The sequence below is a fragment of the Artibeus jamaicensis genome, unplaced genomic scaffold, assembly GCF_021234435.1.
Source record: "Artibeus jamaicensis isolate MK-2021 breed Jamaican fruit bat unplaced genomic scaffold, CSHL_Jam_final contig_1028, whole genome shotgun sequence".
NCBI classification, from domain to species: domain Eukaryota; kingdom Metazoa; phylum Chordata; class Mammalia; order Chiroptera; family Phyllostomidae; genus Artibeus; species Artibeus jamaicensis.
Window position 1 is genome coordinate 3,247,448 of NW_026521201.1, and position 14,958 is coordinate 3,262,405.

Genomic DNA, 14,958 nt, shown 5'->3' on the forward strand with positions numbered 1-14,958 from the left:
CCAAAGTTTTAGCACTTACACTGAGGTCTCTGATATATTTTGAGTATATTTTATTGAGTATCCTATTACAGTTGTTCCGATTATTCCCCCTTCACCCAGTACACCACTTCCCTCCAATCTGCCCCTCAGTTCATGTCCATGGGTCGTGCACGTAAGTTCTGTGGCTTCTCCGTTTCCTATACTTTTCTTAACATCTCCCTATTTTGTACCTACCAATTATGCATCTTAATCCCTATACTGTCCCCCCTATACTCCCCCTTATCCCTTCACGCATCTAACCCTTCATATGATCTCCTCTTCTAGTTGTTTGGGTTTTTGTTTTTTTTAGGTTCAGCTGTTGATAGTTGTGAGTTTGTTGTCACTTTACTGTTCACATTTTTATCATCTTTTTCTTAGCTAAGTCCCTTTAACATTTCATATAATAAGGGTTTGGTGATGATGAACTCCTTTAGCTTTACCTTGTCTGGGAAGCACTTTATCAGCCCTTCCATTCTAAATGATAGCTTTGCTGGATACAGTAATCTAAGTCCTTGCTTTTTATCCCTACTTGCCAGTCCCTTCTTGCTTGTAAGGGTTCTTTTGAGAAATCACCTGATAGTCTTATGGGAACTCAGTCCTATCTCAGAGACAGTCCCCTGAAAGACCGGCAGTTTCTTCTGCCACCCCAATCCCTACTGGCTTTTACAGCCAGAAGTTATGAAGATTTACTTTCCTGGTATTGAAACACTGGGCTGCATGTTCTGCCCCGGGGCTGGGACCACTCACTCTCAAGGTATCCCTCTCCATTTCATCCACACGTGAATGTGGGACAACCCATTCTTCTGGCCACCACCACCATACCATGTCTTCTTTCCCAGAACCCATCTGGATAAATATGGCTTCTTTAAATCATTGGTTATGAGACTTCCATACAGTTTGATTTTCTGGCAGTTCTGGGTGTTTTTTGTTTCATGGTTGGTTGTTATCCTTCTTATGGCTGTGCAAAGAGGTGAAGCATATCTACCTACACCTACCTCTTGACTAGAAGTTTCCTAATTTCTTCATGTATGATGTGAAGTAATGGTCGATGTTCATCTTTTTACATGTGGATATCCCAATACCATTTGTTGAAAAGACTTTCTTTTCCTCTTTGAAGTGTTACAGCATTTTGGCAAATCAACTTTCCATAAAGTTTTATTTCTGGACTATCAAGTCTTTTCATAGACCTATGTATCTATTTTTTTTTGCCAGTACCACACTTGATAATTGCAGCTTTATAGTAAGTTTTGCAATTGGGAAGTTTAAACGCTACAATGTATTCTTCCTTGTAGAAATGGTTTCTTCTTTTGCATTTCCACAGAGATCTAAAATCAATTTGTCAATTTCTGTAAAAAAAAAAGCATGCTGGAATTTTGAAAGAATTAAGTTGAAAATATAGATCAATTTGAGGAAAACTGATATTTTAACAATAATGACTCTTCCAATCCATGAATATAAGATGTCTTTCCATTTATTTAGGCCTTCCTTAACTTCTCTTAGCGATGTCTTGTAATTTTCAGTGTACATCTTTACATCTCTTGTTAAATTTCTACCTAAGTATTTTATCCCTTTTGAGCTACTGTAAATAAAGTTATTTTCTTAATTTTATTTTAGGTTGTTCACTTACTAACGTACAGAAACTGATTTTTACATATTGATCTTATGCCTTATATCTTGATGAACTTGTTCATTAGTTCTCGGTTTTGTGTATGTGAATCAATAGGTATTTAAGAAATGAATGACAAACAGAATGGACCAAATCATGTAATTAGTAACTGAAAAAACTAGAAGCAAAATTAAGGTCTTATGCCTCTGCCTTAGCATCAAAGTGTTAAGAAAACAGGCAAAGTTTTCCCCTGGAGCTGAAAAGGTAAAAAGAGAAGTACAGATGCATTTTTACAATTTCACAAGGAAAAATGCCTACACTGCTATGTCTAGCATTACTTGACCCATCACTGTACCAAATAAGTATGACTCACTGGAGCCTCATGAAGAGACTGAAGTGACTGGAAAAGGAAATGGCTAACTCATCCCAGAGCCAAACTTATTGAATAGTAAGCAAGCAAAATTCATAAAGCCATTTCTGTTAATCTATTCCTTGGAATCCTGGTCTAAGTACCTCTTGACTAAAGCCTGAAGTTGTCTGAGTCTTGTGTTTTTCAGAACCTGTACTAAACACATTTTTTTGGGTGAATGATTCTCCCAGGGTATAACTGATTGCATGCTAATGTGCCAAGTTGGGAACTCAGAGACATATTCAGACCATAAGACACACCTAGGTTTTAGAGAAAAATAGGAAAAAAATTTTTTGAAGAAAAAAATGTGGTAAAATATTTAATAATATAAATAATATTTCACCAATGTAAAAGTAAACAAAACTCAATAGCAGCATTAACAACCATTATTCCTCCCAAATGGGGGGGGGGGGCAGGAGGCATCTTATAATCCAAAAAGACGGTACATCTTACAGTAGTTAGTTGATGTAGAAACATGTCTTCTTTATACGCACAAAATTTTTAAAATAAATTTACAATAACAGTGAAACATAATAATGTATGAATTCATTATCCTGGGAATAAATACTATATATATATGGTTTGGAGAAAAAGTTCTCATTTTGCAGAAGCAAGTATTTCTTAGGAATTAAGCTCTCTCTTAATTATTCAATCATATCCCCACATTTCACAAAACATCAGGTATCACAAGTTTCCTTCACAGAACGATGGGGTTCTGAACCAATTATTAGGTAGAGTTGGTAGTTTTGAATTTGATAGGTTGAGTCTCAGATTTTTAGTCTTAGTTATTATTTAATTCAGTAAAAAAGGTCCTAAACTTAGCTATGACATAATTTAACATTTTCAGGTAAGTCACATAGTTTAACTGTGTCCCATTTTCCTAGAGAGCAAATTTCAACAGAGAGCATATAATAAAAGATTAGTCTTGCACAGCATTAACAATTGTACCCTAATCCAACCATTTCCTACCTTTTGGGGCTTTCATATACTCTAGCAAAATTAATTTCATTTTGCAACTGTACTTACTCCCTAAAAGTGTTTTGTGTTTTGGAATTTATAGTTACATCCTTTTACATGGTAAAAACTTCACTGGAGTAGTACCAAACCATCTGTTGTGGGGTGGGGAGGGTTACTGGACTAAATACATATAATTGGCTAAGCATACACATAATCATATTTGGTGACAGAAAAACCATTTCTTAAGGCAGATTCCTGAGTTCCTTCAAATTCTGATTTAATAGAAGTGTTCAGGAGACTCTGATAATGGTGGCCTTTGAACAGCTCTTTGAAACACAGTGGCCTAAGGGTAAAAGGAGTTTAAGGTTTCTGCAATAAATACAGTGGAAGAAAGACACTATAAAAATGCAATGAATAAGTCTGTTATGCGTGACATGTTTAGAAATTACTGTTGTAAGTTATCATTATTTCATTTTAAGATGTAACACAATTTTTAAGCCAAACTTTAACCACCTACCCAACAAAGGCAAAAGTTTTCCCTCTGGCATCTGGCTCCTTAATTGCATTAACAATTCCTTTGGCTACATCTACCACCTATAAGAAATTATAACATGTGTTTAAGTAATTGCTGAAAGAAAGAGAGGGAGGGAGGGAGGAAGAGAAGCAGACCAAGTCAGTCATACACATTCACACACACAAAACCATGATAAAACAAAAGCATGTATTTTCAGAAAACTTCTTAAAGAACACCCTTCTTAAGAACTCTAATAAACTCCATATTGGAAATTTTTAAATATTTTTCTAGTCAGAACACGTTTATCTTCATATGGCTATCAAGGCCTTTCTGATTTGCCTTTGCCCATTATTGCTCTAATTTCCTCTGTTACTAAACAACCTCAAACTATTAGGCTGAACACATGGACTTGTTTATATTCTACCATTTTGGCATTCAAAAATAATAATTCTATATGGTTGCAGCCCATGGTTTTCAAAGGGGGGGTTGGATTTTGGTGCCCAGGGTATATTTGGCAAATGCCTAGAGACATTTTTTGTTGCCACAACTGGGAGGTGGGGAGAATGATACTGCCATCTGGTGGCTAGAAGGCAGAAATACTGCTAAAAATTCTACAATAGCCCCTACAAAAGGGGTATCAAATTCAGTTTCACTGAGGGCCACTTCAGCCTCGTGGTTGCTTTCAAAGGGCCAAAATAATTTTAGGACTATATAAATGTAACTACTCCTTAACTGTTCAGGAGCTGAAATTACATTCAGCCCTTTGAAGGCAACTGTGAGGCTGATGTGGCCCCTGGTGAAAATGAGTGTGACACCCTGCCCTACAACAAAGGATTATGTAGCCCAAAATGTCATTAGCACCAATCTGTCAATCCCATGTTGAACATAATAGGGAATCCAACACTCCCTCTCACCTCTGGGTCCCTGTACATACTGCTCCTCCTGTACAGGATACTCTCCCCCAAGCTCTTCATTTGACTTACTGTTAAGTCATTTTTAAAGTCTCATCTTAGGCCCTGGCTGGTGTGGCTCAGTACATTGAGTGTCAGCCTGTAAACCAAAAGGTTGCTGGTTTGACTCCCAGTCAGGGCGCATGCCTGGGTTGTGGGCCAGGTCTCCAGTTGGGGGCATGCAAGAGGCAAATGATATATCTCTTATACATAAGTGTTTCTCTCCCTCTTTCTCCCTCCCTTTTCTCTCTCTAAAAATAAATAAATAAAATCTTTTTTAAAAAAAGTCTCACTTGAGATGCCATTTCCTCTGGGAGACCTTCCCTGACCCTCAGTCTGGATTAGGTGGGTTAGGTACCCCTCTGACATAACTCTGTAAGCCCCTCTCCCCATCACGGCATGTAACTCACTGTATGATAACTGCTCTGCTGACATGCCTCTGGCTGAGACCAACTTGAGGAGAGCAATTTGTGTCTATACAGTTAATATCCCTAAATATCCTGTGCCTCAAACAGTGTGTTAGGCATACTGAGCATTCAATACATTTTTCTTAAATGAATGAACAAGTGAAAACACAGAGAATGCATGTACCTCTTAGTAACCTGAGAGGTAACCAGATGAAGCAAATTGAAAAAGAGGAGTATGACAGAGTTACAGGATTGGGGCAAAACAAACAAAACAGATCACCTGAATCTGAATTCAAAGCCCCTTCACCCACAGCACTTACATATACTGGTTGTTTCACTGTCTTCTTGCCCAAGGATATAAGAGGTACACCTCCAAACCAGCGCATATCTGGCAGAAAAAAGAGAACTATTTTTAGACAGCTGAACTGCTGTAAGATCCACCAACTTCCAGGTCCTCCAGGTTAGCACAATCACTTTGTATAACAGAAATAACGAAATAAATATACCTGACTCTGAGAAAATTGAGCAGCTTTTTCTTTTAAACAAATAATAAAAGTAAAAAGGCTACATATAGAGTGGGGCAAAAGCAGGTTTACAGTTTTGAGTATGCAAAAGAGTTTATTCTTGTATTATTATTTATTAATTATTACATTATTCCCAATATGAACAACTGTAAACCAACTTTGCCCCACCCTGTATTTAAGGACACTGACAGGAAGAGAAAGGTCGAATGGCTTGGGTCTCTAATGCTAAAGGTATGGGCACCCCCAAGATTGGACTCAAAAAGAAATTATACCTCATTTTACGAACAACAGCAATCAACAGGTCACTGATATGACATACTCAACCCAGAAAAAGATACCACTAAAAATGGGAGTTTAGTATGAGATAAATGTAGTACCACAAATATTTAGAAAATGAAAATAATACTTAAGGTATGGTGCTGAGACAATCATTCTACTATTTGGAAAAAGAAATAAGCTCACACCTCACCATAAAACAAAACAAATCGAATCCCAAGTAGATTAAATGGAAAGGTAAAAAAAGCTTCTCAAAAAAATTTTAAAAGAAGTTATTAATAAGAGCATAGAAAAGAATAAAATATTTAGGAACAAACTTAACCATGTTGGCTAAAAACCTGTACACCGAAAACTACAAAACATTGCCAAAAGAAATTTAAAGACACAAATGAAGGATAGATATTCTGTGTTCATGGACTGGAAGTCAATACTGTTAAAATATCAACAGTAGCCAAAGCAATCTACAGATTTAATGCAATCCCTATCAAAATCTCAATGGTGTTTTTGCAGAAATATAGAAAATTCCATCTTAAATTTGTAAGGAATCTTCTTTTTAAAAACTTTTATTTACTTATTTTTTAGAGAGGAGAAGGGAAAGAGAAAGACAGGAAGAGAAACATCGATGTGTAGTTGCCCCTCGCATGCCCCTTACTAGGTAGGGTCCTGGCCTGCAACCCAGGCATGTGCCCTGACTGAAAATTGAACCAGTGACCCCTTGGTTCCCAAGGCCAGCACTCAACCCACTGACCTACCCCAGCTAGGGAAAATTCATATGGAATCTGAAAAGAATCGTGAACAGCCAAAACTATCTTGAAAAAGAAAAAACAAAGTTGGGGGTCTCAAATGTCTTGACTTAAAACTTATTACAAAACTATAGTAATCAAAACAGTTCACAGTGATGAAAACTGTGGCATAAAGACACACATATAAACCGACAGAATAGAGAGAAATAGCCCTTGTCAAATAATTTTTGACAAGGTGCCAAGACCATTCAACAGGAAAATGACAGTCTCTTCAACAAATGGTGCTGGGAAAACTGGATATCCACATATAAAAGAATGAAGTTGGACCCTTACCTTGATTCACATACAAAAAATTAACTCAAAACAGATCAAAGACTTAATCACAGAGCAAAAACTAAAAAATTCTCAAATGAAAACACAGGGAAAGCCATGTTTTCCCTAGCCATGTCATGACATGGGACTTAGCAATGATTTCTGGGATATGACAACAAAACCACTGGCAACAAAAGTAAAAACAGATAAGTCAAACTGTACGAAAACCAAAAGCTTCTGTGCATTAAAGGATATAATTAACAGTGAAAAGGCAACCTAAGGAACAAAAGAAAATATCTGCAAATTCTATATTAATAAGGGGTTACTGATCATAATATACAAAGAGCTCTTAAAATTCAACAATAACAAAAAAAGACCAAATTAAAAATGAGTAAAGCACGTAAAAAGGCATTTCTGCCAATAAGATACATAAGTGGCCAAAGAGCACAGGAAAAGATGCTCAACATCACTTACCAACAGGGAAATGCAAATCAAAACCATGAAATATCTTGTTATACTATTAAAAAATATATAAGCTAATAAGTGTTTATGAGAACATAGAAAAGTTGGAACCCTGCATACTTAGTGGAAATGTAAACTGCTATAGCCACTATGGTTTAAAATAGTATGGTAGTTCCCCAAATAGTAAAAATAGAATACCACACGATCTAGCAATTCCATTTGTGGATATACATGCCAAAGAAGTGAAAGCAGGGTCTCAAAGAGATATCTGTACATCCATGTTCATAACAGCAGTATTTACAGTAGTGAAAAGGTAGAAGCAACCCAAGCTTCCATTGACAGATTAATGGATAAACAAAATGTGGTATGTACCCTAAGAATCCTGAAACAACAATTCAGAAGAACCTATGCACCCCAATGTTCATAACAGTGTTATCTACAATACCCAAGGCTGGAAACAGCCTAAGTGCCCAGCAGTAAATGAATAGATAAAAAAACTGTGGTGCATTTACACAATGGAATTCTATGCAGCAGAAAGAAAGAAGGAGCTTCTACCCTTCACAACAGCATGGATGGAACTGGAGAGTATTATCCTAAGTGAAATAAGCCAGGCAGTGAAAGACAAATACCATATGATCTCACCTGAGAGTGGAACCTGATTAACAAAATAAACAAGTGAGCAAAATACAACCAGAGACATGAAAATAAGGAACAATTTGACAGTGACCAGAAGGGAAGGGGGAGAGGGTTAATGGGGGAAAACAGAGGAAGATCCATCAAGGAGCGTGTATAAAGAACACACAGACAAAGTCAATGGGGTTAGGTTCATGGGTAGGAGGCAGGAATGGGTGGGGCAGAGGGGCTGTGGTGGGGTCAAATGGAGACAACTGTACTTGTACAACAATAATAACATTTTTTTAACTTTTCCATTCAATTTTCCTATAAATCTATAACTGCTATAAAATATAAAGTCTGAAATAAAAAAAATTTAAGTATTAATAATAAGCCAACAAAAATTTGCAGCAAATACAAGAAAATACATATATCCTTAATAACTAAACAGCCTAAATAAATCAGTAAAAAAACATAGCTCAAAAAAAAAAAACACCATGGGCAAAAGACATACACAAAAATAATACAAACACTCAAAAGGAGAAACAGGAAGCTTCTGATAAAAAAAAGTAACTCACTAACCTTCCTAATACTACCTATGAGTAAGGTCTGAATCCTTTCCCAATACATAAGTGAATAAATTGAGAGATAACTGGTAATTCAGTAAATCAGAAACTATAGGTAGGTTCTTATCAAAGACTTTAAAAATGTGTTCTCCTCTCCCACTCCCACTAAAGTACAGGGAAATAATTTTTTCACCCATAATGTCTCAAAATCTCATCACTTAGTCAAGAACACTGATTTTCTCTGCCAAGACAAGTCTAATCAGCAAACAAACAAATCAATAAAAACACTCAGAGCAAACATAAAACATCTAGCAGTTTACATATCAAGTATTTCTAGTTTATTAATGGCCAAATTAATATTTATTGATCTCTAATCCTGTTCCATAAAAATTCCTACTAACAAGGAAGAACTATTAAATGTGGCTGACAAAGAGTAGTATCACTACACTACCTCTTTGTTTTAGAAAATTAATACCCAAGAGACTTGGCAACCACACTAAAGAGGAGAATGCAGTAAGGAATGGGCTTCATATGAAAAGTATAAATGAAAGCAGCATTTAAGCGTTAACTTCGTGCCAAATGATGTAACATGGGCTACTTCATCTAATTAACACAGCCTCTTGAGGTAGATATTGTTATCTCCATTTTAAGATGAGAAAGCTGCCACTCAGAGACTTGCCAAAATTAGAACTAGTTAGTCCCACAGCCAACATTTAAACTCAGGTCTCTGATTTCTAAGTACATGCTCTTTCCATGAATCTAAGGTGTTTCTTCTGATATACAGTAATGAAGATCCTGAGAAGGACCATGTTAACTAGGCAAGCATGACCTTAGGGGAGAAAATAGCAACTGGGAGAGAAAAAGTATAACTTCAGTCTGTCAAGTCAGAGAACACCATTAGTTCGTGCTTAACTTCAACCTAGTTAAGAAAGAATACAAACTTGCAAAATAATTGAGGAATCTATCTTCTCGTCCAAAGATGTCTGATGGCTTTATGACGATGGCTTCTGGAAATGCATCTCTCACTTCTTTCTCTCCAACAGCCTAAATGAACAAGCAAACAAAAGAAAGTTCTGAAACGAGCAAAAAATCTTCCATTCTTTTCACTATTGGGATACTACTTGTATTTTAAATGTCATATGTTCCTCCAGATTAAGGTAACTGTACTATTCATAAATCTCAATTACACAGAAGGAGAAAAATCAGAGCAGATTTTTCTAGCCTCCATTTTTCCTTCTAATTACAGGTTCTTTGATTGGTGTAGACAACCTAGCAGACTGCCAGAGAAAGGAGGGCGTGGAGTGGGTAACCATGATGGAATCTGCAGCAGTGCACACATGCCCAGGGGAGGCCAGGGTAGGTCCTTAATCGTCCTGCCCTGGATTGTTACCATCTGCTCATCTCCTAGACAAGGCCTCTTGTTCAATGCAGACATCAACCTTCCTTTCCACCCCAAATTCCTTTTATCTACACTACCATTGTGGGTGACCTCAATATCCATGTAGACTTGGATCTCTCAGTTTCTTGAGCTTCTTCTCAACTTCAGTGACCACCTCTTCAGTTCACGTGGGCACCCTGCCTTGGTCAGGACACAGATTACATCAACAAGTGAAAGTGCCCTTCTTCTGAAACACAGACAGAAGACACCCTCCTCTCAGATAACAATCTCCTATACTCCCGGCCTTCTTGTTCTCTGCTTATCTGCTCCTGAGATCATCTGTTTCTCAACCTTTGCAGGAACCCTAGTCACTGGTTCTGCTTTCCTGTCAATCAACCCCTCCAAACTTGCCTTGTTACAAATTAGATTCGATGGTCCAACTTCTTAATCACTCTCTTACCAATAATGTAAAGTACCTTGTCCTTTTGTCTTTTATTCCACTCACCCAGCAAAATCACAATCCTGTAAGAACCTTATTACCCTCCTTTGAGCCATGTACTCTTGCTGCCTTCAGAGCTGGAGGAAATTTAGTAAATGAATATCACAAATTGGTACCACTACACGATGATGCACACATAACATTTTGGTCAACAACAGACCATCTACACTACAGTAGACCCATAAGATTATGATGGAAGTTGAAAAATTCCAAAGCCTAGGCATCTAAACATCATAGTGCAAAACATTACTCATGTGTTTGTAATGCTGGTGTACACAAACCTACTGCACTGCCAATTATATAAAAGATTAGTATATCATGTACAGTCCATAATGACAATAAACAACTATGTTACTTGTTTATATATTTACTATACTATACATTTTATTGTTATTTTAGTGTCTACTCTTTCTACTTAGAGTTTTGCTTGTTCTTGATTTAATCTTGTGTTATTTTGTACAGTAACATGCTGTAGAGGCTTGTAGCCTGGGAGCAATAGGCTGTACCATACAGCCTAGGTGTGCAGTGGGCTGTAACATCTACATCTGTGTAAGTGCCTCTACGATGTCTGTATGACAAAATGGCACCATGATACATTTCTTAGAACCTAACCCCTATGTGGCACATGATTATAAATTTCTGTCACCATTTTAACTGGGCCCTTAACATTTCCCACAATAGTGTTTTCTTGTAATTACTTTACACTCACACATGACAATTTCACTGCTTTTCTTTTCTGTTCTATTCTATTTTATTCTAATTTCTATCTTATTTTCCTCCTCCAGTGATTGACATCACCTGCTAATGCAAAGAGATACAGCAGCAGAAAAAAATCATCTTAAGTTCTTACCACTAAATCTACAAATTCAGGTGCATGAACTAACATTTCCTCCTCCTTTCTTACCACTTCAGAGGACAAGTGCCACCTCCAGTGCTTCAAAACTCACCTCCTTTAACTTTCTCAGGAATCTGTCCCATTTACTCTCACCTGTATCTTTAGTATCACTCTATCAGCACTTTCACAACAGCGCTGAAACAATGGCTTTTAAACAAAGACCTTCTACCTTGAAAGAAAAATAATTCTCCAAGTCCGCCTGCCTCTCCAGCTTCCTGCATCCACCCCCAACTCCATCCTCTTACCAAACGACTTGAAAATGCTGCCTCAGTTCCTGCTCACTTCTCACTCACCTGAAGTGTACATTCTGCCCTGCCACTTGCACTCAAATGATTCTAGGTTCAGATCACTGATGACCTCTAAGTCAGTAGATCCAAGGTAACTTCAGCGTTCTCACATGGCTTCTAAATGGCATTCATAAGTAACTACTCCCTCCTTGCAACACTGTCTTCCCTTGGCTTTCATAACCTTGTACTCTCTGGGTTTCCCTCCTACCTGATCATGTTCACCCTCAACTCTCAGTCTTTTCATTTGGTTCGACAGTCCTTTATCTACCAAACCACTAATCACTGGCATTCCTCTAGGCCCGGTCCAAAGCTCTCTTCTCAATCCATGCTTCCACACTAGGCCATCTTATCCCCTCCCATTGCTTCAATTAACAATAAAGACTGGTGGCTCCCTAATTTATACTCCCAACCCAGACCTCTCTCCTAAGCTGCAGGATCATAAAGCCCATTCGCCCCCATTAACTGGATGACTGACACACATCTGCAATGCAACCCAAGTTCAAAACTGAATCATCCTCTTCCCCTCTCCATAAATTGTATTTCTCAATCTTTGCTGCACAATGAAATTACCTAGGAAGAGCTAAAAAATACTGATGCCAAAGTTCTATTCCCAGAGATTCTAGTTGAATTGGTCTCATCGCAGCTTGGGCATCAGAATTTTTCCAAGCTCCCCCAGTGATCCTAATGTGCAGCTTCCCCCAAGAACCACTACCCTAAAGTCTCATCATTTTCAAGTGTTTCTCATATTCAACAGGATTACCAACCACCCAGTGGTTTAGCAAAAGGGCTGGGCATCTTTGACTCTTCCCTCTTTCTCACCACTGACTCCCCCGTGGCCCATTCCTTCCAAACAATCATGAATTCAGATGATTGTGTGAATGGCAGGGCAGAGACAGGCACAGTGTATACTCTCTCTCTCCAGTGTAGTATGAAAATGTGAGTGAGGACTACATGAGCTATCAAGCAATTCTGTGAGTGTGAAAACAAAGCTTACACCCTTGCAAAATTGCAGAGAAACAAAACTGAAGCCCTGATGAACCTTGGCACCAATGTGGCTACAGTTTCCTACTGCTCAATTTCTCAGATACATAGCCCTATAAATTCCCTTTTGTTTAAGCCAGTTTACTCTGGATTTTCTGAAGCTAGTAATTAAATGCTCCTAACTAATAAATGCCCTCTCTCCCCCATTATAGGCTTCTATAGCAGTTTGCTGTTTTGTAATACCTGGTACCTCAGGAATTATTTACCTTAATGGACTCCCAACTAGATATGGGCTTAGACCATGTCTGTTTTATTCACTCCTATATCCCTAGTGCCTAATGCAATGTAGCACACAGTACGTACTTCATAAACAATTTGTTCAATAAAAAAATGCAGTGGGTCAAAAAGCTGAAGCCACTATCAAAGAACTCTTCAGAAGTGGCATGAATCCATAACTATAAAAGGGGTTTTGGATAAAAAAGATCAACACTGGTAGATGACACAGGTATGACTCTTAGGGGCAGGAATCATACTCTACCATTTATTATGTATTTATTATGCAATTCTATTATGCCACAAGAAAATGCATTTCAGCGCAAGTAACGATATGCTCTTTCCATCTTTGAAGCCCTTTAGCACAGTTCCCTGCAAAGAGAAGGCATTCAACGAAAATGTCAGAACACAATGCACACACACATGTGCATGTGCACACACTTCTCTCTCACACACACAAATCTAATTCTGAAATCTAAATCTAAAAATCCCTTTTAGTCTGGATATGTCAATGAAAAACCCTTCTCTCCTAAATCATGCTTCAAAGGGGCGAGAAAACTCCCATCTCTGTCCATCACTTTCCAGATCAACCTGTTACTTACCTTATTTCTCAGATACCTAGAAGAACTTTTAATATCAGCGTTCAGATGTGAAATGTGAATAAATCTTTCAACCCCAGCATTCTTAGACACCTGAGCAATTGTTTGGGGAATCTTCACAAAAACATCCTCAAAATCAAAGTTTCTGGAAGAAAAAAAGGGGGATCAGCTAACAGCACTTAACTCAGGATTTCAAAGCTTTCTGTGATAAGCCGACTTTCATACTACTGCTGGAATTCATAATAGCTAAACTGTAAAACAACAATGATTTAACCCAAAGTCAAAACCAATGATTTCTCCTTTACTGCACAATGTTATTACTGTATATAATCCAAGGCTTACTAAAGCTGCAAATCAGCATGTGCAGTATTCTGTGTCCTCAGAGAATTCTAAGGCTGACGCCCTTGGAAAACATTTGGCTGCACTGCTCGGGCAACACTGAGGGAAGTGCTGGGGCCAGAAATCTCTTTGTATCCTAGGCCTTTATTTCTCTCAAGGGGTAAAAAGAAACTGAAAAATCGCTTAATCCAGTAACATTAACTAAATGCCTCCTCTGTGTTACACTGTGTTAGTCACTATACTGGACATAAAGTTGACTAAGACTCTCCAAGTCATCAAAGAACTTAAGAACATTTGATGAGGCAGACATATACAAATAAACCCAAGTCAACTTCAATAAATTTTAAAAATAGGTGTGGACAAAGTGTCGAACTAAAGGTTTTAAACATTCATTGATAAATAATTTGCACAATAACTACAAAGAACTGTTCAAATCAGTACTCAAGCTTTCTTCTATAAACAATGTGAAGAACAGATCTAGAACACCGTCACACTAGAAAAACCAATGTTCATCTTGTTGACAGTGGAACAGGCAAAATTCTCCTACCTAACCACACCCCAGCTGGACTGATCCAAGCACAGGGCCAATACCAGTCATCCTGTCCAATTGACACCAACCACACTGACACCGTCCACATGGACTTTTTATGGGCAGCACATCATACTGCTTACTTATAGCAAACTTATGCAACTAAACCCCCCAAGGTGAGGGGGTCGCTGGCTATGCAAATGGTTGGTATGTAAATGCTTACTGATGGACTAATTTAAATTGTCATCACTATAATACCTAACATATAGATAGTACTCAATAAACATCTACTGAACCCTAAGATAGCATACTGTTGGGAACTGCCCTGCCTGGTTTCAGAAGCTATAACCACCCATAGCCAGGCTGAGTAAAAAGACCTTGGGACCATAAATCACTAAGGAGACAAAGCTTATCCTCTTGGCAGGGGTGCAGCTTCTGCCCCCTTTAATTCCCTCTGCTTGGCCCCAGGCAGATGACTTGTTAGCCAATGACAGGTAAGATTCCTCAAAGAAGGGATGACCTAAGACAGACACAGTTGAGAAGGACTTGGGAGACTACACAAAAAGGGGCTGATGGATCCTCACCCCTCAGCTTTGACATAGCCTGAGTCCTCATTCAATCTGTAAAAAATCTCCTAATCTCTAGGCTGCCGGCATCCTCCACCTGACTTAAGCCTAAAACAATGCAGGAGGCAGGTATGGCCCTATGCTGGAATGGGCGGTTTCCCAGGGCAATCAGGCATAAGAAAAGAATGCATAACATCCTGTGAAACTTGGTTTGCTAAGAATACCCTCAATTTAAATGATAAGGATCCAAGCATAA

General features: G+C 38.1%; 1 protein-coding gene across 1 annotated transcript in view; it reads right to left on the reverse strand.

The window, feature by feature from the left end:
• The window catches only part of NDUFA9 (NADH:ubiquinone oxidoreductase subunit A9), a 43,296-nt gene that overhangs the window by 10,553 nt on the left and 17,785 nt on the right, over nucleotides 1–14,958 (reverse strand). Inside the window, exons 5-8 of the mRNA XM_037152894.2 lie at nucleotides 13,272–13,413; nucleotides 9,298–9,400; nucleotides 5,182–5,249; nucleotides 3,508–3,584 (exon numbers count right to left, since the gene is read on the reverse strand). Coding sequence (XP_037008789.2) covers nucleotides 3,508–3,584; nucleotides 5,182–5,249; nucleotides 9,298–9,400; nucleotides 13,272–13,413 — 390 coding nt within the window. The remainder of the gene's footprint in view (nucleotides 1–3,507; nucleotides 3,585–5,181; nucleotides 5,250–9,297; nucleotides 9,401–13,271; nucleotides 13,414–14,958) is intronic.